The following is a 27,848-nucleotide window of genomic DNA, read 5'->3' on the forward strand; positions in this document are numbered from 1 at the left end:
AGATTCCTCTGGCCCACCAGGGGGCCATGCCTGGGTGGCACAGAAGGCTTTGGAGGAGGCATTGCCTTGAAGCCCTGGCACAGAGCCTGAGCATCTAAGATAGAGAAAGGGCAACAGGGCTGGGAGGAGTCCTAGTATAGGCATGCATGAGGCACCAGGCAAGGGTCCATATGAAGTAGGGACCTCCTCTGCCATGAGCTGCACCTACTGACTTCAGCATAGAGCCTGGAAGCCAGGTACTGGCACCAACTCCTGGCATGGATGCCAAGCACAGGGTGCCAGACACGGGGGTGGGCAGGGTGGGGGGGCCACCGGGCCACACACAAACACAGACCTTCATACACACAGGCAGGGAAATGCACTCACATTCATTTATTTTATACCCAGGGGAATCCTGGAAGCAGGTTAAGGATCTCCTAGAGGTTGCCCTCGCTGACTCCACAGGTGTCCCCAATGGCCTGCCTCTTGGAGTCCCTGGAGTTGAAGGGTGGGCTGGAGTTAATGTGAGGCCTAGATGCTTCCACGGACCCCCCTTTCCCTTCACAGCACACACACCCACACACATACGCTTGTGTGGCAGGAGCGGGTGGGGTTGGTGCAACCCCAGAGCTGGAAAGTGGAAGGAAGGGGAAAGGCAGGTCAAAGACGCCCGAGAACCCAGGCGGTCATCCTGCTCCCCACAGCCTCATTTGGTGGCTGCAGGCAGCTTAGGTGTAAGCACGTGTCAGGACGTGTGTGCTAGGGACCTGCAGCTGTGCAAGGCGTGGGAGTATAGTGCATGTGCCGGCGTTGGCGGCGGCTGCTGGGTGAGGGCTGGTTGGTTCCCCGCGGCCACGGCGGTGCTGTCAGCATGGGGAGCTTGGATGGAGGCTGTGCGTGTCCTCAGATGTCCCAAGCAAGTGTGAGCTGGATGTGCTCACCTAGGAAAGGCGGTTCAGCAGCTCAGGGCGCGTGTGTCGGGGCGCAGGGGTGAGCGGATGCAGGGCACCAGGGTTAGAGGCCGGCGGTAGGCTGCTGCTCCTCCAGCAGTAACTTTGCGACTTGGTTCCGGCTTCTTCGAAAGCGGATCTGGCCGCGTGAGCGGGGCAGAGGGCGGGGGTGTAGAGGTGGGGGGCACCTGTCGGGCAGAGGTGCAGGGTGAGAAGTAAAGGAAAGCCTCGCCCTTTCCCCGCCTCCGCTCCGCCCTCTCCCCGCCCCCGGGCTCCTTATAAGCTCGGCCCGAGGGTGAACAGAGAAAGCGAGTATCCCTCCTGCCCCTGGCTGGTCCTCTGCTGCGACCCCGTGCCCCTCGTCTCGGCCCCGAGTTCCAGTCCCTGCTCTCTGGCCCGCCCCCTGCCCCACCCCGGCCCAGCCCGTCCCAGCCGCCATGGAGAGCTGGCCTTGGCCGTCGGGCGGCGCCTGGCTGCTCGTGGCCGCCCGTGCCCTGCTGCAGCTGCTGCGCGCAGACCTGCGTCTGGGCCGCCCGCTGCTGGCTGCGCTGGCGTTGCTGGCCGCGCTCGACTGGCTGTGCCAGCGCCTGCTGCCCCCGCTGGCCGCACTTGCCGTGCTGGCCGCCACCGGCTGGATCGTGTTGTCCCGCCTGGCGCGCTCGCCGCGCCTGCCGGTGGCGACTCGCGCGGTGCTCATCACCGGTGAGTGCGCAGGGCGCGGAGCAGCGAGACTCCAGGTTCGAGGGCGGGACCGGACACCTAGAGGGCTCCCCGTGGGGATACCAAGGCAAGGCGGGACCTCTAGCGCAGGAGTGGAAGAGTCCCCCTCCCCTGGGTGCAGGAAGTGAGCCAAGTGGGAAGCGCAGGGCACCTCCCCAAGTCCGGGTTAACTACCTGAGGCTTCAAGGGTGTTAGAGGAAAATGAGGTAGGGAGTGGGCGGGTGCGCAGGGGAAACCGGTGGCTGAGAAAGTAGGAGCCTCCTGGGATTTATGCTATGCCCCTCTCCAAGAGAGCAGTCTTTGGACAGGGAATACTGCTCTGAGGGACTTTAAAGGATGATCACTCCTTGAAGTCTTCCTAACATCCCCACGTGGGAGGTCCCTTCTCCTCTTCCCTGGGATGGGAGGAAGAGGCTTCGATGGAGAGTTGGGACTCCCTCCCCCTAATTGGCTGGGCTCCTTGGAGTCCAGAAAAGCTTGAAATCATCATGAGGGACAGCTGGACATTAAGCTGCCTCTCAGATCCCACCACCAACCGTTGAACTGCTGAAGTAGCTGTCCAGAGTCTGCACCTAGGACCATCCCTCCTGGTCCTCTGTGCCGAGGTCTTAGAGAGTTGAGCTCAGGTACCTCTGCCTGCCTGACTGAGCTCCCTTTGTCTGGAGCAAGGAATAAATCTGTCAGCAGGAGGGAATGGGGAGCTGAGGCCCAGCCAGAAGTGGGGAAAGGGAGAAAGATTAGGGGGCACTGGCTCCACTGTATTGGGAAGGGGCAGTATAGTCTCTCCTCTAACCCCCATGCCTTTGGACAGGTGCTTTGGGCTCTGCCCTTTCACTGGGCCTGGGCTGGGGGCACCAGACTGGCTGCTCAGAAATCTCAGTCCAGTAGACTGAGGCCCTGCATGATCAGATGGAGCTGGGAGAACTTCCCAGAGGAGGCCATCCTTGAGCTGGGCCTCAGAGGATGAGCAGAGACAGGCAGAGTGTGGAAGATGTTTTAGATCAGATGAAAGATGTGGGACAAAGGCTTGAAGCAAGAATGAGGTTGGCCTGGGTAGGGGGCAGTCAGTAACCAATCTGGCTTCTGGGATGTGGTGGGATGTGAGGTTGTTTCCTTGGAAGGGGCCTTGAATGCTAGGCAAGTAGCCAGAATGTGCTAAGGCAGGGTGAGGGTGGCATCAAGGTTTGGGCTTTGGGAAAGATGGCAGAGACAGAGCAGGGCTCAGGCTGGATGGGAGAGACCTAAGTTCAGGGTGCAGTGAGAAGCTTCAAGGGACCCCAGTTTTAGGAGTCTGAGAAAGGAAAGATGACAGACCTCCTGGTATGAAGCAGGGACTAGGTTGTGAGCTCTGCTCCCAGGGACAGGGCATCTCCTTCCCTGCCTTCTAATTAATGAGCTGCCTCAACAGGAACCAGGCCATCTGTAGATACTAGTGATCCAGGGCAGTCTTTCCTGAAATCTCACCTCAGGCCTTTGTGTTGCTGCTGTTACATCTCCTAGCCTTGAGCCTGAGAGTGAAGTGAGAGGAGGGATGCCTTCTGTGACTTGGGCTTCCTCCAGCTGTGGTTGCAAAGCCCCACAGGAGGAGAAAACTGCCCAGCCCACTTTATCTAAACTTCAGGGGTAGGTCTCCAAGCTTCCCAATGCCCCAAAACTCGGGTTTCCTCTCTCACCACTTGACTGCAAGACAAGTAGGTAATCAGGCCCTGCCTCACCTGCTAGGAACACTGTCTTAAGCCTGCCAGAGCTACCCCCACCCCTCCCTGAGAATGCCCCTGAGAACCACTGGCCAAGGCTACTCCTGGAGCTCAGCCCTGGGGTCAGGGTTTGGGTTGAGTGGCTGGGTAACTTGTGCACACATCTGTGTACTGCTGAGCGGCAGGGGTCTCATGAGAGGGACCCATTGTTGTTCATGGCTCACTGCAGGTAGGTTAGAGGTGTATACAGGTGTCTGAGTTTGCAGGTGAGCAAGAGGGTGTGCAAGGTGTGGGTTGACTGTATTGGAACTGCAGAGCTAAGGTTGTGGGAGGCATCAGTTTCCCTGTGAAGAGCCTGTCTGCTCTGGGAGGGAGCTTAGGCAAAGGACACACACACACGTGCTCATTTCCCTGCCCCTGACCAGACTTGCCCAGGAAGGACTCCTCAGTTGGGTCTGACTGGTGAGTCCCCAGTCACACAAAGCCAAGCTTGCAGCTCGCTGCCCCCACCCAGTTTTGTTCTCTGCCTTAGCAGAGGGGGACAGGGCTGAGATGGGGGAAACTGGTTGTGCAGAATCACTTTGCAGCTTCTGCTCAGCAGGATCACCACAGAGGCAGGCTCCAGAGAGCCTCCTCCCTCACTGGTCCTCCCCCTCCCTTAGTTGGCCTACCATGAAGTCAGCATCAGAATGGGAACAATCTAGGAAGCAGGGGCTTATCAGACTCCTACTTGGGCTTTGCCTGGTGGTTCATCTCTCTATATATCTAAGACAGGAAGTTATACATCCCAGAGTGGTAACTGACCTTAGGTCACATTTGATGGGTGTAGGAAAGGATTCTAACACAGGTCTGTTCTCGTCTTCATCCATCATGTCCCTGTCCTAGGGGCAAATGGTGTGGGGCTCAGAGACTGCCCCAGTGTTGCCACTGATTGGAATTCCAAGGGTTGTGGTCAGGGGTGAGGTGGGGATGGGCCTCCAGCTTGCCTAGAGCCTGGAACAATAGTAGAGGGTGTTGAGGCTGGAAAGGAGGGTCAGGCTCAGATTGTACAGGGCCTGGATGTTTGGAGCAGAGACTTCAGCTTCATCCTAAAGGCTGTGGGGAGCCTTGGAGAGGTTTTCACTAGCAGAGTGATATTGTCATTTTTGGAAGGATCCCTCTGGCTGCTTAGGTAGAGAATGGATTCCAGGGGGCAAGATGGGACAGAACTATAAAAGAGGCAGCTTCAGTGTCCAGGTAAGAGGAAGCAGCCTGGGCAAGGGCAGTGAGAAAAGAAGGGAGGCTGTGTAGTAATACTGCATGTGAGCTGAGGCCTGATATCAAGCAGGCAGAAGGACATCAGGGCTGGGACTGGGTCTCAAGCTGATATATGACACAGTCCTGACCTTACTCTGTGCTGGCTGAGTGACTTTGGGGAGCAACTTAGCACTACTAGGTCTCAGCTTCCTCAGCTGTAGTGGGGATCGTTAGCCAGGTTTGGTGGGGTAGCTACGAGGAGTCAGGAGATGACAATTGTGAAAGTGTTGGTATTAAGGTGCTCAGCCAAAGGGACAAAGCCTGCCCGAGATGGGCCTAGGAAAGAAGGGATGGCTGCTGACTGCTAATGGGGTTGGGTGTCAGAGGCCTGGATCCCATCCAGACCATTGTGACCACTGGGGCTGGACTAAGCCACAGTGGGAGTTCACTTGCTGTCCTTCCCTGGCCAGGTTGTGACTCTGGTTTCGGCAAGGCGACGGCCAAGAAGCTAGACGCCATGGGCTTCACAGTACTGGCCACCGTGCTGAAGTTGGATAGCCCTGGTGCCCTAGAGCTGCAAGCCTGCTGTTCCCCTCGTCTAAAGCTGCTGCAGATGGACCTGACCAAGCCAGCGGACATTAGCCGCACACTGGAGTTCACCAAGACCCACACTGCTAGCACAGGTCAGGAGGCTCAGCTCCACCAGGAAAGGGTGTGGCTCGGTGGGTGTGAGAAAGTCAGTCAGGGTTTGAAGGTTTGCTGCTGGGCTGATCCACAGCTTCCCTCCTGGCTTCATGCCCTCAGGTCTGTGGGGCCTGGTCAACAATGCGGGCCAGAACATCCTTGTGGCCGATGCGGAGCTGTCTCCAGTGGCCACATTCCGCAACAGCATGGAGGTGAACTTCTTCGGTGCGCTTGAGCTGACCAAGGGCCTCTTGCCTCTGCTACGCCGTTCGAGAGGTCGCATCGTGACTGTGAGCAGCCCAGCAGGTGAGTGCCCTCCCACACTGGAGCAGGAAAGGTGCCCCAGCAGGGTGGGGAGAGATGCTGAAGACTCTGGCCCAGGCTGAGCTGCCCCACTCCCAATCCATCCCTAGGAGACATGCCATTTCCATGCTTGGCTACCTATGGAACCTCCAAAGCGGCCCTGGCATTACTCATGGACACATTCAGCTGTGAACTTCTGCCCTGGGGGATCAAAGTCAGCATCATCCAGCCTGCCTGCTTCAAGACAGGTGAGGTTTGGGGATTTTGGGGTGGGGCCTGGGTGGGGTTGTGGGGGAGAGGGGGAAAGCGGGGATGAGCATGGTCCTACCTGGAGTGAGGTTGGGTCTGAGGAATGGGCATAGCTTTGGCTAGGGACAGGTCTCAGGTTGTGGGTTAGATACCTGGGTCTGGCTTTGGCTTCCCTAACTGATCCCACTCTGGCCTTACCACTCCTTCCCCAGAGTCAGTGCAAAATGTGGACCAGTGGGAAGAGCGCAAGCGGCAACTGCTGGCCAACCTGCCCCGAGAGCTGCTGCAGGCCTACGGTGAGGACTATGTTGAGCACTTGAGTGGGCAGTTCCTGCATAGTCTGAGCCAGGCACTGCCAGACCTCAGCCCGGTCGTAGATGCCATCACCGATGCACTGCTGGCGGTTCAGCCACACCACCGCTATTACCCAGGCCATGGCCTGGGAATCATGTACTTCATCCACTACTACCTGCCTGAGGGCCTGCGGCGCCGTTTCCTGCAGTCCTTCTTCATCAGTCCCTCTGTGCCAAGAGCACTGCAGCCTGGCCAGCCCAGCCTTACCTCTGCCCAGGATGTAGCTCACGGCCCAGACCCAAACCCCAGCCCTTCCCCCACTGCCCAATGAGCAGTGTGTGCTCATAGCTGCTCCAGCAAAGGAGGTCCCATCTGCCCTTAGTCCTCCCCTGGGCATTCTGACCCCCAGGTCTATCCTAGATCCTGACCTAAGAGACCGAAGTCCCACCCACTGCTGATGTCACAGGGCAGGCCTGGTGAGGTGAGGCCTCCCAGTGAACCTCTGGGCCTCTTCTGCTTCATGAGCCCAAACAGACCCTCCTGGGCACAAGGCTCCACTACACAGCTTGGAGAACCCAGCTGGATGGGGAGTTCTGTGCAAGACTTAACTGTAGCCTTTGACAGGATCCTGCAGACAGTGCTCTGCAAACTAAGGAGTAATTGGGTAGGTTGGGGACTCCCTCAGGATTATTTCTCGGCACCAGTGCCTCATGCCATGATTCAAAGGGTGAATCCTAACTGTTTCTTGACTGGCTCAAGAATTAGGGCCCTGACCACCCACCCAAGCCCCCAAAGCCACAGGGAGGCTGCAAACCCTACTTGCCTGATCGCCACTTTTGGAATAAAGACAAATTTTTATTTCTCCTAGAATGGGGAGATGCTATGTTTGGAGGAGGTGACTGCCTACGTAACATGCTGTGGCTGTGTGACAGCCTGGAAACTGCCTGGGGAACCACTGAGCACAGAGGCTGAAGCTCTGGACAGATTCCAGTTTACACTTAACCCCTTCAGCTACTTTGGGCCGATCATGTATCCATGGTTTGGGTTTCCTCATAGTGAAATGGGGACAATAACCCTGGCCAAGGGAGTTGTGGAGCTCAGTGAAGCAAACAGGGAGGCCTGGGGGCTCTCCAGGGTCAGGACCCAGCTACACAGGCCTGTCAGAGCCTCCAGCAGAGGAAGAGGCTATCCTCGCCTGACTTCCCCCACCCTGCGGAATCTGGCCGCACGGGGAGAGGGCCAGCCTGGAGCTGCCAACTGAGGAAGGGAGGTAGAAGGCTTAGATGGGGATGGGCTCAGCAAGAGTGGGGCCTGAGCATAGCTGGGGATCTGGGAAGACTAGGACCCAAAGGAGACAGAAGACAGCTGGGCTTAGAGAGGGCAGTTTTTATTGTCCCTGAGGGGCAGCGCTACTTCCCCTACACCCCAAGGACACACACACTCTATCCTGCCCCTGGGCCATGGCTCTAGGGGGACCCACTGAGGGGAGAGGAAGCTCACGCTGCCCCCAGGGGTTCTCAGGTTAGGGAAGGACACAAAAGTGACCACATGCTTCTCAGACATGTCAGTGGCTGTAAACATAGGGCTGAGGGGGCCTCCTTGCTCTGGAGGTGAGGGACTTGGTCCATCCTTGGTAGGGGGAACAGGTGCCCAGCCCCTTTTCAGGCCCAAGAGCAGTCACAGAGAGGGTCAGGGAAGCCAGGAAGCCGCCAGGACAGTGTGCTACCCCCCAGGCAGGTAGGTGAGCCATGAGCTTTGTCACAGCACACACAGACACACACATGTGGGGAGCCATGGGCCAGGGTGCTAGAATATGGGGATGTAGTTGTCAATCTTGGCGCGGTGGCGCTGGGCGATGCACTCGGCAATCCATACAATGTTGCGACACTCCTGCTCCTTGAGCTTCACAAAGGCATAGAAAACACCAAAGTGGAACTGGTTCAGGAAGGCCAACTTGTTCAGTTTCACCTGCGGACAGAGGCAGAAGTGGTGTGTAGGTGGCCGTGACCAAAGTCAGGCCTAAGCCACCAACCCCTCCCTATGACAGGCAGGCCTGGCACTCACCTCGTGCTCAAAGAATCGGTCCTCCAGGGTCTTGTCTCCGGGGTTGCTGCCTGCGCCCTCGAAGAGCAGCTTGTACTCCTGGCCCAGGGGAGTCGGGGGAAGCATGAGTACGAGGGTGCTGTTAGGTATGGGGTGAGGATGTTGATGCCAACATGCCTGCCCACCTCCTACAGCCAGGGCACTCACCGGGTAGTAGTCGGCCACGTTCTTGACCTGCTCATAGTCATCAGCCCGAGCCAGCTGGGCCAGGCCCTCAGGGTAGAGCCGTCCGCAGTGCGGAAAGAGCTTGGCACGGTCCTCCTTGGACAGCTCTGTGCCGAAGGAGTTGATGGTGATGATGAAGGCGCGGCGATCTGCTTCAAACTGTGGGGCCAGTGCACAGGCAAGGAGAGAGGGGTAGGGAGGGATGCAGTAGCCAGTCAGTTGGCAGGGCTTCTCCCAGGTCAGGGCTATAGGGGACTAGCAGGCGGAAGGGTGAACAGACACTCACCTCCAGGATGGGGCACATAGCGTCAGCTGTGGTCCCTCCCAGTAGGGTGCAGAACTTGTAGAAGGACTCCAGGTAGGCCTGTGCAGAGCATTGGACTTGCTCAGTCTGGGTAGGGAGGCTTGGGGGGGCTTGTCAGGCATCCTCCACACAGTTCCCTCCTTCCCTCCCTGGCCCCTTTCATGGTGAATCCAAACATTACACCCATGGATTGACCAGGGCAGCACCCATGTCAAAGCCCTGAACATCCACAGATTTCCAACTGTTAATCAGCCAAGCAGCAGTGGCCTGCTGCCTCCCTTGACCCAGCAGTGACAGAGCAATTTCTGGTCAATTGTCTGCTTAATGGTATGGTGTCCCTCACACCCTCATCCCACAGAGGACTAGGCTCAGAGAAGGATTCTGTCTTCCCCCTGCTGCTCTACCTGCCTTTCCCCCAAATTTCTCTTCAGCCTCAGAAAACCATGTGATAATGGGCTAGTGAGGAATGTGATAATGGGCCAGAGAGTTCAAGGAGATGGCCTGGACTGGGTGCCCTGGCCCCTCTCAGTAGCCCACCTTAAAGAGCACCTCCTCTTTCTCCCATCCCCCAGGTAGTTCCCAGGCATCACACAGCAGGAACCAAACTGTCAGCACAGTTCCCGCTGAGGGATGGTTATTGCCCGCACGGACGTCAGCCCTGCAGTGCGATGGCTAGACACGCAGACTGCTGGCAGGAACAAGCACTTCCTGCCCAGGCAAATTGGATCTGCCGGGCATGAGGAGAAGCCAGGTCAGCCCAGGCCTCAGTTTCCTCCCAGGACTCACTCCTGAAACCAGCTGGGCCAGTCTTCTGTCCCAGAACCTCTCCATGTCAAGGAAGTGGTGACAGGCTCATGGCCCCGGGGGAGTTGCTTTTACTCAGACCATCCTGGGTACCACAAGCCATGGGGACTCTAGCTCCACAGGCTGGAGACTATTCTTCTGAGCTGGGAGTGAGAGCTAGGAGACAGGGAAAGCTTTCTATGCCAAGGTCTGCCCTCCAACGTGCAGAGAACTTTCCATCCACCACTCGTTGATGTGAGCCACTGGTTCTACTGCCCTAAGAGCAGAGGTGAGATGGGGCCTGGGAGTCCATGAGCCCAGGCCAAGCCTAGGCAGCAGCACTGGGCAAGCTGGGCCCAGGGGAAGACCTGAGGTAACCACTGGGGTTGCAAGAAACAAAAGTCTAGGACAGGTCAGAGAGTAAGAAGCCTGGAAGGGGAGAGTAGACCACAGCTCAGTGGATCCTAGGAGTCAGAGGGCTTGGGTGGCAGAAACAGCTGCCGATACTCCCTTGGCTTGGTGGTACTGTTTAGTCCTCTGGGACTGTCCCCAGCCACCTCCTTACCTGTGGCCAGTCAAGCTGGCTGTGTCCAAGTCTCCAGGTCTGCCCCAGTGGGGCCTGCAGTTCCTATCTGCTGGGGAAGCCAACAGCCTTCACTGAATTGGACTAATTCCTGGAGAGGCTGACCCCAGGGTGGTGGAGGCTAGTGGAATAGGCCTGGACTCTTCTGGAGGCTAGGGCAGCTGAAGAAACTGGATGGCAAGACCCCAAAGGCCCAGGAACCAAGGTCACCTTCCCACCCCCACCCTGTCCCCTGGAGTCTGTCAGCCCATGGCTGCTGCACCAGCTGCCTACAGTTCCCACCCACCAGTGGGGGTCCACCTAATCTCCCATCTGTGGCCACTGGGCTGGGACATCGCCTGACAGGCGGTCCTGGCATGGTGCCTGCAGCATTAAATCGGTGTTTACAAGCTGGTGCCCAAGCAGCCCTCGCCAGTGACTCCAGTTAGAACCAGTCAGGCCCGGTGAGGGTGTGGGTAAGGCTGGGGGACAGCCACACCCCTCACCCTGCCTCAGGGCAGGGAAACCGGCAACGGGCCAGCTGGGTGGGCAGGAGCACTAGCAGGGGAGAGGCAAAGAGAGAGACCGAGCATGAGCACTAGCACACGCGTGCTGGCTCTCACTGCTTCACCCCCCTGCCCCCCTTGCCTCTTTGTCCCCATCTCCCTCTTTCTCTCCCTATTAGTGGGTAGATAAGGGCACTTGCTTTGCTCACAGCCAGGTGTGATGCCCAGTGCTGCCAGTGTCTAGCAAGTGACTTCAGGTGACCCACACTACTTCTCTGAGCCCTCAGTTTCCTCACTTTACAAGTGGGGATAGTGATGCCCACCTAGCTCCCAGGGCAGTCCTGAGGAGTAGAGAACTCCATAATTTTCCTACCTCTAGTCTTCTCCCTTCTAGTCTATCCTCGACATTCTGATACTGTGCCCTGTTGGAAACCTTCCTTGGCTGACCCTGCCCATAGAATAAAATTCAAACTTCTGGCCTGGCATTCAAACCCTGGGTGACTTGATCCTGTGCCTGACTTTTTTTCCCAGACCTGTCCCCTGCTATCTATCTGGTACTTCCACAGCAAACTGCCTGCCACTTGGCCTGTGTTCCACACTTGCTTCTGTATGTGCTGTCCCCTGCCTACACTACTACAACCTCCAGGTAGGCCCTTCACCTGCCACCAGACCCTCCCTGCACTCTGGCCCAGACCCCTGCAGGGAGACTAGAGGGCCTAGGCTCAGGTTGCCGCTATATTGGCCACCTAGCTCCAACCAGGGCAGGAGAGGAGTCTCACTGTAAAGATTCAAGAGACAGATATTCCCAGGGTTAGGTCAGCAGGGCTGCTGTGTTGGCCAGCGCTATCTTCAGGCCCCCTTTAGTGCCTGCCCACTTCTAACCCATCAGAGGTCCTCACCACAGCCAGAGCCCAGTCTGCTCCAAATGTTCCTCAATGGTCCCTGGCTAGCCCCCTTTCTTGGCGTCCAGTCCTGCTTCTAAATTCTTCAGGCAGGGGCAGTACTGACCCTGGAATCCCAAGCCCACTCTATTTCCAGGGGCCACTAGCTTGTGCCACAGCCTGGTGAGAAGCAGAAGGTGGGTGGGGTCGAAGATGGTGGGACGTGACACTGGCTGTAGACCGAGAACCCGGGAGGCACACAGGGACCTGATAATGTCTGGCTGTGCCCTTCCCCCTACCATGCTCAGGTGCCTGTCCTTGCTGGCGACAGTCCAGGTGGGGTGAGCCTGAGAGCTACAGCCTAGGTGGTGGCCCATAACCCTCCTGGATGCAGGGGGAGTGGCCATTCAGGAGCCAGCTCTGACAGACCAAGCTGTGGAACACCAGCCACTCTTGCTGATCTTATCCGGGCCCGAGGGATGGAGAACCTGTTCCATGCAGTCTTGCGCCAGTCACAGGAGCCAGAAAGTGAGTGGATAAGCCCCGAGGATAGGAGCCTGGTACAGCTGCATCCTGTCCCAGCACCCCACAGAAATCACCAGCCCACCACGCCCACGGCCCTACCCACTTCCTTCACGCCCGCTGGGTTGGGGGGACTACCTTGTAGAGAGTGTTGCGGATGATCTCGATGTTCATCTCATCAAGGTCCTGTTCTGAGATGCAGTCCTGGAAAAAAGCCGCTAGGGAGGAAAGACCAGGCTGTGACAAGTGGGCGAGTGGACTTAGCCTAGGCAACAATCCTGCTGTTGTTCAACCACCGCTGCAGGGCACAGAGGATCCCTGCTACAAGGCCCATCTGATTGGGTACTGGCGGGCCCCCAACCCAGCCTGGACTATTGCCTTAGAAGTGGCAGAAGCAATACTCCGGGCCATGTGCACTGACCTGAGCTTCTCTTGCTTTCTCGCTCCTAAAATTGATTTATAAAAGAGGCGGCCAGCCACAACATGATCTAATCACCTCTGGGGCAGACCCAAGCTCAGACCATGCCAAAGAAAGGCTTGCATAAGCGGCTGTGACATCCTCCCTTCTCGAGGGACAGCTGTGGATTCGGGGCCTGACGCCCACTTCTCTGCATCTCCCAGGAGGGCCTGGGGCCCACATCTGAAAAACTATCCTTCTCTTAGGACAAGGAATGAGTATGAAAGTTGGGTGAGCATGGACCAGTGACCCCTGGTGTCACTGCAGGGCTGGAATTAGAGACCAGAGCAGGATAGATGCCCCTGATCCCAAGGGGGCCCATGGACTCACTGGTCTGTTTCTTCTTTAACGATGGCAAAACTGAAGATGCCACAAACAGCCCAGAATTAGCTCAGAGTTATTGTGCGAGTTTATGGCAGGTAAGGCCAGCAGGTAGGGCTCAGGCCTCTTAGTGCAGGACCAAGTGCAGCTTATGGCACAGTAGCTCAATCCTGGCGACTTCCTGGAGGTGGTGCCTGGGGACTAGGACTCTGGCCATGAGGGCATTAGCTGGTAACTGCCTTACTGGCTTCTCCCCAGCCTCCTTCCAAGGCAAGTAGGAGCCAGTGCTGCCTAGGCAGAACCATGCAGGAAGCTCCCAGTTTCCCTTCCTTCCTTGGCCTCTGACATAAAGTCTGCATCCTGCCGGACACTGCCTGACTTGGCCCCTGGGACCTGCTCAGTGGAGGCAAGTGAAACTGTTTGCTTCTCCTTTGCCTCATGGGCAGCCAACCACTCCAGTCCAGCTTAGGCCCACGGTCTGCTAGAGCTCCCAAGACTCCAAGGGACATAGGCCCCTCTTTCTACTATCCGTGAGCTCAGCCCTGCTCTGCATTCTGAGAAATCAACCAGTTTCACAAAGTTAGATGGTCCGAGTCAGCCTGCTTGGCCCAGCAAAAGCAATATAAAGGGAGCAGAAGGCAGGGTAAAGAGGAGAGAATGGGAGGTGAAGTGGAAGGAAAGAGAAAGGTAAACAGCAGTGGACAGGCCTCGCTTTCTAGCTCAGGGCCACCTGCCAGGGGTCTGCAAACCCCACAGAGAGGCTCTGATACTGATGCCACTGCACATGCCTCCTCCCTCCTCCACCGCGGCAGCTCACCCAGGGGCGTGTCCACCAGAATGGCATTGTAGAGCTCAGCGGGTGTCTGTGCGATGTTCACGGCCTCCATCTGCTCAAAGCTGCCTAGTGGGTGGCACTTGGGCACAAGCTCGGAGATAGAGCGCTGGTGCAGCGTGCCCGTGATGAGTAGGATTACGTTGTCAATCATGTAGCTGTAACTGCGGGAGGCAACAACAGCAGGGCAACCCTTGAGTGGAGCTGTGGGAGTCCTGGCATAGTACCACGCCCCTGCCCCAAACCTGCACAGGCCACCAACCCCTCAATGGTGAGCTATGCCTCAGGGACCTCTCCCTGCCCAAGTGTGCCAGTCCTCTGGCATCAGGAGCACAGGACAGACATGGCACCTCCCTAGTGGTCAAGGTGGGGCAGAATTCATGCCCCACAAGTGATCAGGAAAAAGGGAGTAAATACCCCCACAGCTGTGCACAATGGCAGGACACAGGCAGCAGAGGCACACAGAGGTACGGCGCCCAGGCTAGCCTGGGGGATGAGAGGACTAGGAGATGAAGGTGTGTTCTGGGTAGAGGGAATAGTGTGTGCAAAGACCTGGAGGCATCTGCTGAATGGCAGACGCATTCGAGGGAACTGAGCATGGTCTAGGTTGGCAGAGAGAAGGGAACCGGGGCAGTGCTGCCAGCAGACTGGAGCCTGGAGGCAGGTCCTGTGGGCCCGACTGAGGGTCCTGACTTCTTTTTGAGCATGAGAGGTCCACAAGCAAGGTATAAGCAAGGAGTACCACAGCCCAGTTAGGGTCACGCTGGCTGCTGGGTGGGGACAGAGAGGGAGGGGGAGACGGAAAGAAGAGGAGTGGGGTGAGAAGAAGCTGCTCTAGGGAAGGCCAGAGAGGACCCAATGAGAAGGCCCCTCTGGAGTAAGGACACAGGTCAGGCTGAGATGAGTAGGCAGACAGCTGCCCTGCGTAGCCCACACCAAAAACAGGGCACTGCCTCCACCTTTAGGGCCTGAGGCCCAGGCCAGACATCCACCCAGGAATTCTGGGAGGAGACCCAGAGAACTGGAAGGGATCCTGGGCTCAGAGGTCCCCTCTGGCACAAGAGGCCAGCTCTGCATGGTGCATGGGCAGCAGGGGGGGCTGTGGAGCTGGGAAGGGCTGGGGCTGCCCAGTTCACACTTGACAAGGGGCAAGCCCTACCTCCATCCATTAAGACAATGCCTCAAAGGAGCTGGGGTTGAGTTCTGTGTAGTCACCTGTGTGGAGATGGGGTGAAAAGGGAGAGAGGGCCCCAGGCCACAGTCATGCTACAGTAGCCATAGTGTTCCACCAGCATGTCACCAGTGATGAAATCTGGGTATAAGGCAGCTGGATGAGGCCCGGGGAAAAGAGCTTCAAGACCCGAGCGAGACACCCATTGAAGGGTATGAGTTGGGCTGGAGGCTGCTCCCTGAACTGGGCATTGAGCACGGCCCTGCCATAGCTTCTGGGTGGGCCACAGCTAGGCCCCTGTCCTGTGACAGTACCTTGAGCACCTAGTGCTGAGGCTGTACAAGGTGGGAAATGGCCCCCAATACCAAGGGAAGAAAGGAAAGGAGGTGGTGGCCGAGGCCTCAACTTAGAGGGCTGGTGATTGGGGGAGCTCCCACAGGGCCCGCTAGGAAGACAGCAAGAGGAAGAAGCCACAGCTCCTGTCCTGGCCTGACCCCTACACTCCCACCCCCACCCTCGTCCCCACTGCTTGCTGCATACTCCCTAAGTTCCCACCCAGCCCAGCACCCTGCTATGACCTCTGCTCTCCTGGGTTTGGGCCCAGGCAGCTGCCCTCTCTCCACCTCCAATCTGGCTCAGTCAACTACAGGATGTGTGCTGAGAAGGGACAAGCCCGCCTTCTCAAACTGAGGACTTCAGGCAGGGCCCATTTGCAGCCGCAAGCCAAGGGGCCCAAATGGCCAGCATTTCACCCCCGAACTGACAGAGCTGGCAGAGCAGAGGGACCTCAGAGAGAGTCCGCCAGAGCTTGTGCCTTGGTATCCAACACCAGCCTGCACTGTCTCTACCCTGGGTAGCACATCCCTCTTGACCATGACTCCTCCAGAATCTTATGTACCCCAGGACCCGCTATATGCCACCTCTCATAACACTCCACTCGTACCCCATCAGCCCCACTCCAGCACTGAGACAGCCACAAAGACTTGACCCCTGAACCTGAAGGATACTCTTTTATATTCTCACAAGACTTTGGATGGTAAGGGGGACGGGAGAACACTGTATCTATTACAACTGTACTATCAAACTGATCACAACCACCTGCATCACCAGCCCCACTGTCAGAGGATTCAAGGCACAGAGCGTGCAGGCCCTAGGCCCTGCAACACCATAAAGCAGAGGAGTACTGTGTCCCCTTGGCCAGTGTCCACGCACCTCCACCCACATCCAGGTCCCCATGCCCTGACTCAACACTCCTCATCCAGCCTTGTCTTCTCAGAGGGATCCCCACAAGTCCATTTCCTTTTTCTAAACCTCATCACTCCTTGCACCACAGGGTATTTGCTTATGTTTGGGGGGGGTTGGGGTCAGGGCCCAAGGGAGGTGCCTAGGCCCTCCTCAGAGTCCCAACCGGCCTCAGAGGAGAGCCCTGTGGGACGACTCCACTGTCTGGCTTTGCTGCTGTCCCTCCAATGATGTGGAACAGGCCAGCTATGATTCACTTTTTAGCCCTGACAGCAGATGTGGGGGCTGATGGTAGCACCCCCTTGGCTGTCCCCAGACTCTCCTGCTAGAAGTCCTGGCTGAGCACCAAGGGAAATGCTAAGCCAAGTAAAGCTCCCTAGCCCCTTGCGAGGCCTCCTTCTAACCCAGGCTAGGCCAGCCTTGGATGATCCCGTGCCAGGCTCAGCACCTCCCTCCCCCTGGGTCAACTACAAGGTTGCTACGGTTGCAGCCCCTATTTTTCTCTCCTGCCCAATGAGAGCTAGAATCTCCTTTCCTGGGATGAAAGGAGGCAGAGCATGGCAGAGATGATGCTGGCCCAGCTATCTGCTTTTCTCCCAAGGCAAAGGCCTGCAGCAGGCAGGGAAATCCTCATTCTCCTTGCCTGGCTTCAGCAGCTGCCTCCCTGCCCCCAGAAAGCCACTCCACCAGTCCTCCCCTCATTTGGCCTTAATAGGAGAGAATGAGGTTCCAGCTGGTCAGCATCTCCCTCCAGAGGAAGACAGCTGGGGAGTGGACAGGCGTCTGCCCGCCAGGACAAAGAGGCCCTCGTGGGGTGGGAGTGGGGCAGTCTGTATTCCTCTGCCCAGAGGCCCACACTCACTCTGTGCCTTCAAGACTCAGCTTGGGCCCACAAAAGTCTCGGGTCAGAGTTTAGAAAGCCACTTCCTCCAAGAAGTCTTCAGAGCCCCTAGCCAAGCCCCATCCCTCTGCTGTGCCCTTTGGCGCCACCTGCTGGAGCATCATGGCTTGCTTCCATGTTCTCACCTTGGCCCTGAGGGCCGGGCCTGACGCTGGTTAGGAGGCCATGAAGACTAGGTACCCCTGCCAGTCTGCCCATCTACAGCCCCCAGCAGGAGCTGCTAGTAACTGTACCTGTGCTCAATCATATCAGAGTCCTGCAGAGCCATGCCTGGATGGAAAGTAAACAGAGATATCAAGCTATGGCTTAGGCTCATGACCTGTCAAGCTTCAGTTTTCCCTCTGCAGTCAGGATGACTGAAATACAGCCCATAGCAGAGCTAGTGAGGCCCGGACCTTCTCCTCATTAAAATCCTGCCCCTCTCCAGAGGTCCAGTTGGGTCTTCCCATGTGACCTGAACCTTTTGGGCCTCAAAGATTTCTTGTGTGAGCTCCTTCAGGCTCAGGGGAACAGTGTCAGTGCTGGCTTTCCCAGGAGTCAGGTCTAGCCCAGGACCCAGAAACTACAGCAGGCCTGGAGACCCAGCCTAGAAAGACCCTGCCATCAACCCAGAAATAGTGGTTGTGGACTGCAAGAGCTAGAGGGTCAGGATAGGGAGGCCTAAGGATACCAGATGCCCTCTGTGACCCAGCAGGGCCCAAGGTTTGAGCAATGTGACCTGCGGAGTGTGGTAGGCGTGCTGACAAGCCCAATGGACACTTGAGGCCATGGTCCTGGGACAAAGCTTCTTTCCAGCTGCCCACTCCAGGCTGGCGGCACTGAGGCTCCTGGCACAGGAGAATATGAGACCTCACCTCCCCCAGATGGTGCAGGTCACGACGCCCAAGTTCTACAGGGCTGCAGGCAGGTGCTGCACACATGGACATGGCTCCCACTGGGGAAGCTCACTCATCTAAGGACAAAGGCCTTTGGAGCCCACCTGGGAATCCCCAGAGACCACACTTAGTTCTCCCAGCTTCCCTTCTGGGGCCTACTCTCCTGTGGGAAGCCATCATGGGATGGCCCAGATCAAGGTCCCCTGCAACGCCAAAAAACTCTAATAAGAGGCTCTATCCACATCACACAGCAAGTGAATGGCTGGGCCTGGAAGGAGCCTTCAGTACAGTGATATATTACATGTTATTACCATGATATTGAGCTGAATCATCTCAAAACCACAGGACTGATGACAGTCTACTTCTGGGGGACCTCTCTTACTCAGGGCCTGTCTGCCCCACACAAGGACGCTACCTCCACTCTGGCCACCCACTCCCTGAGTGGCCCCTCTAACTCCATCTGACCCTGGAGTCCTCTGGCTCCTGTGACCCCTGGCTCCATTTATGGCACCTGCCCACAGGCCTCCCCAGGAGCTACCTGCACCGGCACTGGCACCCACCCTATCGCATCCATACATCTCCCTCCCTTCTGGCACTGAGCCTGGCCCAGAGCTGACACTGGTCATGTGTGTACGTTGGCTGAAGGCTGGCTGGGATCTACAAAACCACTGGACACTGTCTCTCACCATGAAACAGCAGGGGATGCCTTGACCAGCTTCTGCTTGTACAACTTCAGTGACGAGGATCTCACTGCCTCCTGCAGAAGACTGTTCCAGCCATCCTGGGGCAGCTCTGAAGGCAACTAAGAGACTCTGAGGGCTGGAGCTAAGGTAACCTCTGCAGTGGTCCCAGCCTCCACCCCAGCTGGGCTGGCTTTGTCTGTGGGCAGCAATGGCATTCTTCCCTCAAGTCCCACACCGGGATGGGGTATCTAGCTGACACTTCCACCACCTGGGGGATGGCACTCTCCTCACTGGTAACATTCCTCTGGATATCACTAGGGTATCATTCTCCTTCCCATTGGGTCACAGAACAGGGTCTCCATGTTCCAGCTGCTTAGGACACATATGGTTCCCTCAACCTAGGGCTGCCCTCTCCCAACTCTTCCTTCAGACGGCCCTCCCCTCAGTCAAATAGGGAAGCCAGTCGTGAGGCCCCAGCCTGGGGAGGTCCCCTGGACAGTCCCCTATGGAAGACTTCACCCCTTTCTTCAACACTCCTTACTCCTAGGATGACCCAGCGTGGAGGAGGTAGAAGAGGTGAAGAAAGAGGAGGAAGAGGAGGAGAAGCCACCAGGGAGGCAGGAGTTAAATCAGAGAGACATCATGAGGGAGTAGAAGGACCACGAACTCACCTCTCCTTGCAACTACAACAAAACCATAACCGATTTCTGAACAGCCACCGAGAAAAAAGACGAGTCTAGCAAAAAGGATCTGCTTCAACTGGAAACAATGAAACAGAACCACAACAGGAAGGTAGGAGGGGTGAGCTCACGATATAGTCGGGCCCCATACCCTCTGGGTGGGCAACCCACAAGCTGAAGAACAATTAAGTCATAGAGGAGCTCCCACAGGAATGAGAGTTCTGAGCTCCACGTCAGATTCCCAGGACCAGGGTTCCAGCAGTGGGAGGAGGAGACCCCAGGACATCTGGTTTTGAAGGCCAGTGGGGCTTCAGGAGCCCCAGAGGCCTGGGAGAGACAGAGACTTAACTCTCTTGGGAGACACGCACAGGATCACAAGTGCACCAGGTCCAGCGGCAGAGACAGTGATTGCATAGGAAACTGGGCCAGACCAGCCTGCTGGTTTTAGAAGTTCTCCTGGGAGTTAGGAGACTGCTGCAGTTTACCCAGGGGACATAGAAGCTGGTGACAGACATTTTGGGAGTGTTCATATGCATGAGCTTCCCTGGAGGATGACATCTTGATTGGATTAATAACACCAAGACCCAGCCCCACCCAACAGCCTGTAGGCTTAAGGGCTGGGAACCCTCAGGCCAGAGAGACACTGTGAGAGGAAGGAGACTGCTGGAAGGAGGTAACAGGGGTGTGGCTCCTAATTAAGCCTGGAGACCTTGGCCACATGAAGGTCACTGGTGACCTTGGCCAGGGCCCTGTGGTAGAGTGATGGGATGGCTGGAAGCTGACTGGAGGCTTGAAGGACAGAGGAGTTGAGAGAACAGAGAGTGAATGTAAAAGTTTAAGCCACACCAGATGCGTTTTTAATGGTGTGAGAGATCTGAGCTTGTTTAGATCTGGAAGGGAAGGAGCTGCACAGACAGGAGTGCAGATATGTGGCCACTCAGGGTCCAGGGAGTGGGGTGAGGGGACTCAGGATATTGGCAGAAGGTCCCAAGAGAAGAGGAGGGTGACTGCCATTGAACGAGGTTGGGGGGGTACAGATGCAGTGCTGGGAGGCAGACTGGCTTCTACAGTCTCTGTGGAGGAAAATGTGGGCCATCTACCTTGAGAGCAGACTGAGGGCAGGAGACAGATGATGTTTAAGATGCGGAGGCGGTCTTCCCACCCTCGGTGGGGAGCTCTATGGTGCTAAGTAGGGAGAACAAGTGGCCCGCCCGGTAGGGACAAGCCAAAGCCAGCTGAACTGGTGAGCGTGCATGCCTGGCAGCAGAGAATATCCACCCAACACTGGCTTCCCCGGCTTTACTCCCAGCAGTGGAGGTGGGGGAGGGCGCCTCCAGGCTGGAGGTTGCTGGGCTTCCTCCAGGGCTGGGGAGCTGCCAGCTGGGCGGGACCATGAGATGGGCGGCCAAGAGAGCTGCGGATGTTGGCAGACAGTGCTTGAGTGATGGACCAGGGAACCTCAGCTGGGGAGGGAGGAGAATGAAGACAGAAGGGGCGGCAGAGGAGGAAGCAAGGTCCAGAGTCCTGCTGAGTCCGGAACCCATGTCCCACAAGGGACTGAGAGTGGGCTGGGAGGCCTGAGGCTGTGGGTAGAGAGGGGGTGCCTGACTCAGCGATTTCAGGGGTGGAACAGTTCCAGGTGATGACATGGTCTTGGGCAGCCATCGATGGGGGTGGCTGAGGCAGAGAGCAGAGGAGCAGGTCACTGGAGATGACAAGGTCATGGAACGAGCAGCCACAGGCTTAGACAGGCTGACACGTGGCTGCTGCGCACTTTCTGAGAGAGAGCAGGAGTGAGGGGATGGGTAGACTGTGAGCTACAATCACCCGTGAATGGAAGGGGCGGGGAAGTGAAAGCCGGCCACAGAATAGCACTTGGCTGCTTTAAGCATGCTTGGTGCTTGCCGCCAACCTCCAGCAAAGAGCTGGCAGCTGTGCGGCCTCAGTCACGCTCAGAGCCCTCTCCAGTTTCATGGCCTGGCAGGCTAAGACCAAGTCGCTGAGGGCACCAAGACAGGCCAGGGGCTGGCTGCACAGGCAGGTGGCCAAGCGGGCAGCAGGAGGGATGACATCTGCCCTCCAGTCACTGGCATAGGGCTGGCCTCCTCTGTCCAGCCTAGCTGGCAAGGCCAGAACATTCACCAGGAAGCTGAAGGAGCCTTGTGCAAACAAGGTCAAGGCCGGGCTCTGGCAATAAACGGACTGCTTCCTGGTATGTCCTTCAGCTCTGGCCTTGGGGTAAGGGACACACAGGCCCAGGCTAGGGGTTGGCTGACAGACAGGTGCTACAGTGTGACCCCCCCCCAGTCCAGCAGCAAGAGACATACCGCATCTGTGGCCTCTGCCCCAGCAAGACCATGTTGTTATGCTTTGACCAGGGCCAGGGCAGTGTGATTATAGATCCAGCCAGGACAGCAGGGAGGCCCTTGGGAAGGAGGCCTGTGGCCAGGAGAGAGCCTGCTTCCTAGCCTGAGTCCTTCGGGTGTCCCAGCCTGTGGCCCCCGTCCAAATTCTGGTTGCAGCCCCTACCTGAGCAAGTGGATCTCAAGTAAATGGCTGCTCCTGGCTGGGGTGGGAAGCAGGCCAGGCAGCAGGCAACCAGCTCTATCCCTGCAAGAATAAGTAGGGCAGGTGTGCCAGACCCCAAGGAGGAAGGTGGGGGTGCTGCCAGCAGGGAGTGGTCAAAGCTAGACAATACCCAGTAGAGGACCCAGAAACACTTCCCCACGACACACTCTCACACTCCAACAACTCAGAGCATGCTTGTATAAGCCAGTCATGGTCACGCCTCTGTCCACTACCTCTGCGGGCCAGCCACCTTGGCAACAGCCAGCTCTTTGTCTACCAGGCCCTGGCTCATGGCTCCTGGGCCATGATGGCAGAAGGGGCCTCTCTACATCCCTATTTCCATAGGCACACCTGGGAAGCAGAGATTGCCTCATCCAAGTGCCCGCCTCAGCCTCCAGGTCCCAGGGTTCTTTCCCCTGCTCAGCTTTTCCAGAAGGTTAGTGGAGGCAGGGCTGCACCCAAGGGTTAGACAGTGAGAAAGCTGGGAAGATAAGGGTCAAAAGTATGGGGGCCTGGCCCAGAACTGGGAAAGGCAGCCAGGTGTTCAGCACCCTCCTTGCCCCACTTCTCCCTGAGACCCAGGGGCCATGGTCAGAGATGACAGATAGGCCTCAGCCCAGACAGCGCCAAAGGGCCTGAGTGGTCCATCCCAAGAACTTAGCTCTTCAGAGCTCTGCCCATCCACTGACCCCATCATGGGAGGTAGGGGCCTGGTGAGTGTTCAGTGTGAGTGCTTTAGCGAGAACGAGGGAAAGGGCTCCTGTCATCCCTGGTCTCCCCACCCCAATCTCTGTAACACCAGAGGTGCAAGGAAAGGGGCTTCATCCAATAAATGCTGGAGAGGGTGCAGAGAAAAGGGACCCCTCCCACACTGCTGGTGGGAATGTAAATTGGTGCGGCCACTATGGAGAACAGCATGGAGGTTCCTTAAAACACTAAAAACAGAGTTACCATATGATCCAGCATTCCCCCTCCTGGACATATATCCAGAAAAGATTAAAACTCTAATTCAAAAAGACACATGAACCTCAATTTTTACAGCAGCACTATTTACAACAGTCAAGACATGGAAGCAACCTAAATGTCCATTTATCCAGATGAATAGATAAAGAAGACATAGTCTATACACACAATGGAATACTACTCAGCCATAAAAAATAATGAAATGACGCCACTCACAGCAATGTGGATGGACCTAGAGATTATCATATAACTAAAGTAAGTCAGCCAGAGAAAGACAAATATATGAAATCACTTACATGAGGAATCTAAAAAATTATACAAATGAACTTATTTTCAAAACAGAAACAGACTCACAGACATAGAAAACAAGCTGATGGTTACTAAAAGGTAAAGGGAAAGGTTGTGTGGAGGAATAAACTGGGATTTTGCAATGAACAGATACAAACTACTGTATATAAAATAGATAAACAACAACAACAACAACAAAGGGGGCTTCATCCAACACTACAGTGTGGGACACTCCTGCCTGCTCATCAGATTCCCTGCTGGGCTGATGACCCCACTTTATGGGTGGTGGCCTAGAGGCCCAGGGTTGTTGAATGACCAGCCCATCCACACAACCTAGGAGAACCCTGAAGGCAGGGTAGCTGTCCTGCCCACCAGGAGGAAAAGGCATCAGAGGGTGCTCACGTAATGAAGTCCAGGAAGCTGGCGAGTGGCTCATAGGCATGGTTCCTCATGTGCCGGAACTCCACCACCATCTTCTCCTTGAGCCGGTCATCAATGACGGACACTGTCAGCGGTGATGCCTCATTAGCCAGGAAGTTGCCATAGTCAGTGCTCTGCAGGTGCAGCTTCAGGTCTGAAACCCAAGGGTGGGAGTGAGAGCCAGTAGTGCTGAGCCTCTTCCCCAGGACCCTGAGTCCCCATCTGCCCCTGTTCCCCTGCAATTGTGTCCTGCTGCTACCCTGATCTGTCCCCACCGCAACCTCTCTGTTGGCTCAGAGCCCACTCCAGGGAAGTCAGGCCAAGGCCCTGGAGATGCCCCAGACCCCTGGGCCATGAGCCAGGACACTGGGCCCCAGAGTCCAAATACAAGTAGAACCATTGTTCCCCCAAATGAGACAAGAACGTCTGGGAAACTCCAACCCAAGATGTCATTCACAACCCACAGCCTTTGAGGCTCTTCTGCATGGTGGGCTCCAGGATGGCCCTAATTTAGAGCAGAATAAGACATGCTGCCTACCCTCAGGAGCCTCAGGGTTAGAGAAGCAAGCCATCGTACTCCCAGGCAGAAACATGCATATGAAATGAAGGAGCTGTCCTGAGCCACTGGAGTAAAGTGGAGATGGCACCAAGATAAGACTGAAAGGATGAAAGGCAGGCCAGGCCAGGCAAAGGGCAGGGACAGGAAAGTACAAAGGAAACAGCTGGCATGACTGACGAGTGGCCTAGAGAGTAACTGAGTGGTGTGAAAGCTGGGAAGAAAGACTGGCTTTTCTCTAGATTGACTGAAAGCAGGTAAACCAATCCCACGGGCTCTCCTGAGCTCTTAAGAGCAGGCATGAGGAAAAAGGGAGGAGAGGGCAGAGCAGAAGGGCCCTGGGGAGGCAGGACAGGTGAGCCTCAGGGGGATCGTGGCAACAACCTAACAGTCTCTCAGCTTTTGCCCACCCACCCCAGTCTATTCTCCACCCAGCAGCTAGAGTGGTCTTAAAACACCAGGCAGACCCCATCACTCATCTGCACATCCCCCTCAAGGCCTTTCCCTGTCCCCTTGTCTGGAGAGTGATGAGCTCTCTTCAAATGTTCCTCTTTAGAGGCCTCTCCTGCAGCCCCACCCCTCTGTCCCTTCACTTGTGCCACTCTTCTTTGTAACACATCCCACGTGGCACATTGTCACATAAACCACAATAGCAGGGACTCTGGGTCACTGCAGTATCCTAGAGCTTAGAACAGAGTATGTTCTGGTGCATTTTATCTAACTGTGTAATGAATGAAAGACTGGGGAGAGTTGTGAAGATAGCAGGAGGGTTTACACCTGGATTTTCAAATGGGGGACACTGTGGTAGTGATGGCAGTGCCAAGAACAGTGGCTGAGGAGGGCTCTGCATGTGCAAGTGCATGCGTGTGTGTATTAAGGCTCAACAACGGAAGCTAGCTTCTGCTGATTGAGGACCGCATGCTTTCTGTCTCCTGGGAAGGCTGCTCAGAGAATGACAGGAAGGATCACATGTGTGAACATTTCCACAAGCACCTGTCCCCCTACTTGGTTAAGGCATCCCTGAGCGTCTGTGGTCCATGCTATCCTGGGCTGAAAGGAAAGGTGGTCCATGCTATTCTGGTCAGAAAGGAAAGGTAAGTGGTGCACATCATTGCTCTACAGACTTAGGGGATCCCTGTGATGACCCTTCTCCTGTACCTCATCAGGAGAAGAATGCTCCCAGCTTGACGTCAGCTGTGCCAAAGAAGAGATGGACGAATGTATGGGAAGGAGGGGTGTGCACACCACTGGGGTGGATACTTTCCATCTGGATCTCTTGGTGGCACCCAGGTGGCAGGTAGCATTGTGGCTCCTGGGCACTTAGAGTAGATTTTAACCTCGTGAGGCCTCCAGAAGGCCATAATCATTTGCTGCTTTTACCATCACTCTACCATTCACACCTTTTTCCCCATGGCCACTCAAAAGAGGGACAGAATAAAAGGTGGGGAAGGGAGAAGCCACCAGCCCCCTGCTCTGCCCCATAGAACCAGCTGTCTTTTTGCCCAGGAGGTGTGCGCACACCTATGTCCTTGCCCCAGGCTATCTGCCATGAGCCCCTGCCCTGGGCTCTGTTCCTCCCCGTCCTCACTAGTCCAGCCAAGGACCACCTATGCCAGGAATAAGACATAGATGAGAGAAGGTGCCTTTGCTCAGTAATACTCAAGTTGTTGCAGTATTTGATTATGCATTTGGTTGTTACAGAAAAATCTGTAATTGTAATTGAAGGGTTTCCCTGTAACAGCATACGCCTGTATTTCTACCTCTAGTAATGGGTTTTCTGTGCTAGATTTTAATATCTTTGACTCTGGATAAGTGCACAAGTTAAAAGAAAACAACAACATGGTTTACTTGCACAAAACTGATCAGTTTTGAGAGATCCTCAATGCCCTTGAAGTGATTTTTGTGGGTATGAAACAAATGGTGAGAATATGAATTGTTCCCTCTTATTTTCACACTGAAATTAAGTCTACTTAATTTATCAAGTCATATTCATGCCTGGATTTTAATATACTTTTATCTATCAATAAACATTGTGAAACTTGAAAAAGCAAGCAGGCAGGGAGTTCTGTCCTGGGCACAGCAGGTGCTCCAAGCGCCACTAGGGGAAGCCGCAGGGTGGACAGCCACTGAAAGCCCAGGTGGGGATGTGGTATTCTGGGTTAGACGGTCTGGCGCAATAGCTGTCAGCCCAAACCTGTCTGTTTATCCATCCAGCCACCACAGCTGGAAAAGAGCCCTTCTTAGGCGGTGAGACTCCTTCCTCTCCAGGTCATAGCCTGGGCCTGGAAGCCAGGCCAGATGCATAGAGCAGAACCCAGTGCTCCTGGAGGGCCCCTCATGCCAGTGGCCCCACTATTCTCTAGGACAGTGAGTTCTGGCCCTGGACTGCAGTCCAGCCTCCTGATTCCTACCTTCCAAAGCAGCCAGGGACCAGGCCCCCACAGGCACCCTTGCACATGCTGCTGGGAGGCTTCCCCAAGTGCCATGCCGTCACCTCCACTCTAGCCGCATAAGCTCTCCAGCAGTGGGGAACTTCTCTGTCCCAGCCTTGTCTTTGCTCCATGTGGTTTTCTCCCTGGGAAGGCTCGCTCCATGACTCCCTCACTGCCAAGCACCCTCCCCCCTCTTCAGCCCCCACCAACTCCATCTTACCTGGCACTGGTCAGGTGGAAGTCAGCACCCCCAAAAGGGGAGAACCAAGACCCACTCTAGCTAGAAACAGATGGGGCTCTGCTGAGTACCCAGCCCTATGCCAGAAGCAAACTGTGTGCTGGACCTCCCAGCCATTCCCATTTCACAGATTCAGAAAAGAGAAATCAGAGGGAACATTAAACGTGTCCAAGAGTCCCACAGTGAAGCATAGAGGGGCCAGGATATGGATCAGGCCTCATGGATTCTCTCCATCCTCAACTCTGGTCTCCACTCCTCCCCAGTCCTTTACATTTTTGACCACGTTCTCCCACAACTCTCGGCCCAGGACGAGCCTTTCAGATATAGACCCCGCTGCCCATGCAGACTTAAGTCCCAGAAGAGCTGGTAGGTGGCAGAGCAGTGAGAGGGGCCAGAGCAGGCCCCCTCCATGACCTTGGAGGCAGCCTGGACACTTACTGCCCACCTGACAGAGGCCCTAGGCTGTCATGACTCGTGGGCAAGCCCCTTTGGCATTACTTGCGGCGTCAGCCATTCCTAGAGAAGCTCATGCATGTGAATGAGAGGGGCAAAGCTGAGGGGTGGGCTCTCCATTGCACGCCCCCCACTCCTGGGGCTTAGCATGGGCCTTAAAGCAAACATCCCTGTGCCTTGGCCGCTGAGTTTTGCTGAGACTGCATTTGGGGACTTGGCTGCTGGAATGCAGACGGCCGGGTGGTTTCTGCTGGCGTTTGTCGGATCAGAGCAAACCCGGGAGACTCTACTGAGAATCCCGCCCAAGGCCTGAGGAGTCTTCCTTACCAGAAAACTCATTTTTAAAAGCCCCTCAGTGACGATGTCAAAGGGCCACTGCAGACCACTTTCCCTGGCCACCCCCCACTTCTCTCTCTGATCCAGGGAGCGGGGACAGCCCACCAGCCAAGAAGGCGACTTGGAAGCAACCAGACTAGCCAATCGCTCAGCTCAGACCACACAGGGCTTCTGAACCAGCTCTGACCCTGTTCGAGAAACCTGGCACCCAGGCCCAGCGGCTAGCCACCCCAAGCACTTTACACAGTCCTCAGGCTGGGACAGGCCCATTAGAAACCACCCCCCACTCCAGTTTCCTGCTCTGAGAGATGCAGAGGTGTGACTGGGGGTGGGCTCTGAGCACAGGAGAAGCCTGGAACTTGTTGAGAGCTTCGTGGGAGACTCAGCCACCCAGCCCTGGCCCAGTCCCCGAGGGCAGCCAAGGATGCCAAGGACTCTGGGAAGGCAGGGGCTAATTCTGCTCTGCACCCTGAGCTCAGCAGCCTGAAAGCCTC

The 27,848-nt window shown here is 56.2% G+C and overlaps 2 protein-coding genes across 2 annotated transcripts in view; one reads left to right on the forward strand and one right to left on the reverse strand.

The window, feature by feature from the left end:
• Positions 1-1,221: 1,221 nt before the first annotated feature.
• HSD11B2 (hydroxysteroid 11-beta dehydrogenase 2) lies at positions 1,222-6,982 on the forward strand. The gene is made up of 5 exons (XM_014555809.2): positions 1,222-1,631; positions 5,053-5,265; positions 5,387-5,572; positions 5,680-5,817; positions 6,031-6,982. The coding sequence occupies exons 1-5, from the start codon at positions 1,367-1,369 to the stop codon at positions 6,441-6,443; spliced, it is 1,215 nt and encodes a 404-aa protein (XP_014411295.2). The 5' UTR covers positions 1,222-1,366; the 3' UTR covers positions 6,444-6,982.
• Positions 6,983-7,478: 496 nt separating this feature from the next.
• ATP6V0D1 (ATPase H+ transporting V0 subunit d1) overlaps positions 7,479-27,848 on the reverse strand; it is a 38,818-nt gene continuing 18,448 nt past the window's right edge. The window contains exons 2-8 of the mRNA XM_006180622.3: positions 23,322-23,493; positions 13,534-13,712; positions 12,077-12,156; positions 8,667-8,744; positions 8,363-8,539; positions 8,177-8,254; positions 7,479-8,080 (exon numbers count right to left, since the gene is read on the reverse strand). Of these exons, the coding sequence (XP_006180684.1) occupies positions 7,919-8,080; positions 8,177-8,254; positions 8,363-8,539; positions 8,667-8,744; positions 12,077-12,156; positions 13,534-13,712; positions 23,322-23,493 (926 nt within the window). The 3' untranslated portion in view covers positions 7,479-7,918. The remainder of the gene's footprint in view (positions 8,081-8,176; positions 8,255-8,362; positions 8,540-8,666; positions 8,745-12,076; positions 12,157-13,533; positions 13,713-23,321; positions 23,494-27,848) is intronic.

This window comes from Camelus ferus, chromosome 9 (genome assembly GCF_009834535.1).
Source record: "Camelus ferus isolate YT-003-E chromosome 9, BCGSAC_Cfer_1.0, whole genome shotgun sequence".
Classification (NCBI taxonomy): Eukaryota; Metazoa; Chordata; class Mammalia; order Artiodactyla; family Camelidae; genus Camelus; species Camelus ferus.

Coding starts and splice junctions, on each gene's coding strand:
- HSD11B2 (XM_014555809.2), top strand. CDS start 1,367: ATGGAGAGCTGGCCTTGGCCGTCGGGCGGCGCCTGGCTGCTCGTGGCC. Junction 1,632..5,052: donor TCGCGCGGTGCTCATCACCG/GTGAGTGCGCAG, acceptor TTCCCTGGCCAG/GTTGTGACTCTGGTTTCGGC. Junction 5,266..5,386: donor GACCCACACTGCTAGCACAG/GTCAGGAGGCTC, acceptor TCATGCCCTCAG/GTCTGTGGGGCCTGGTCAAC.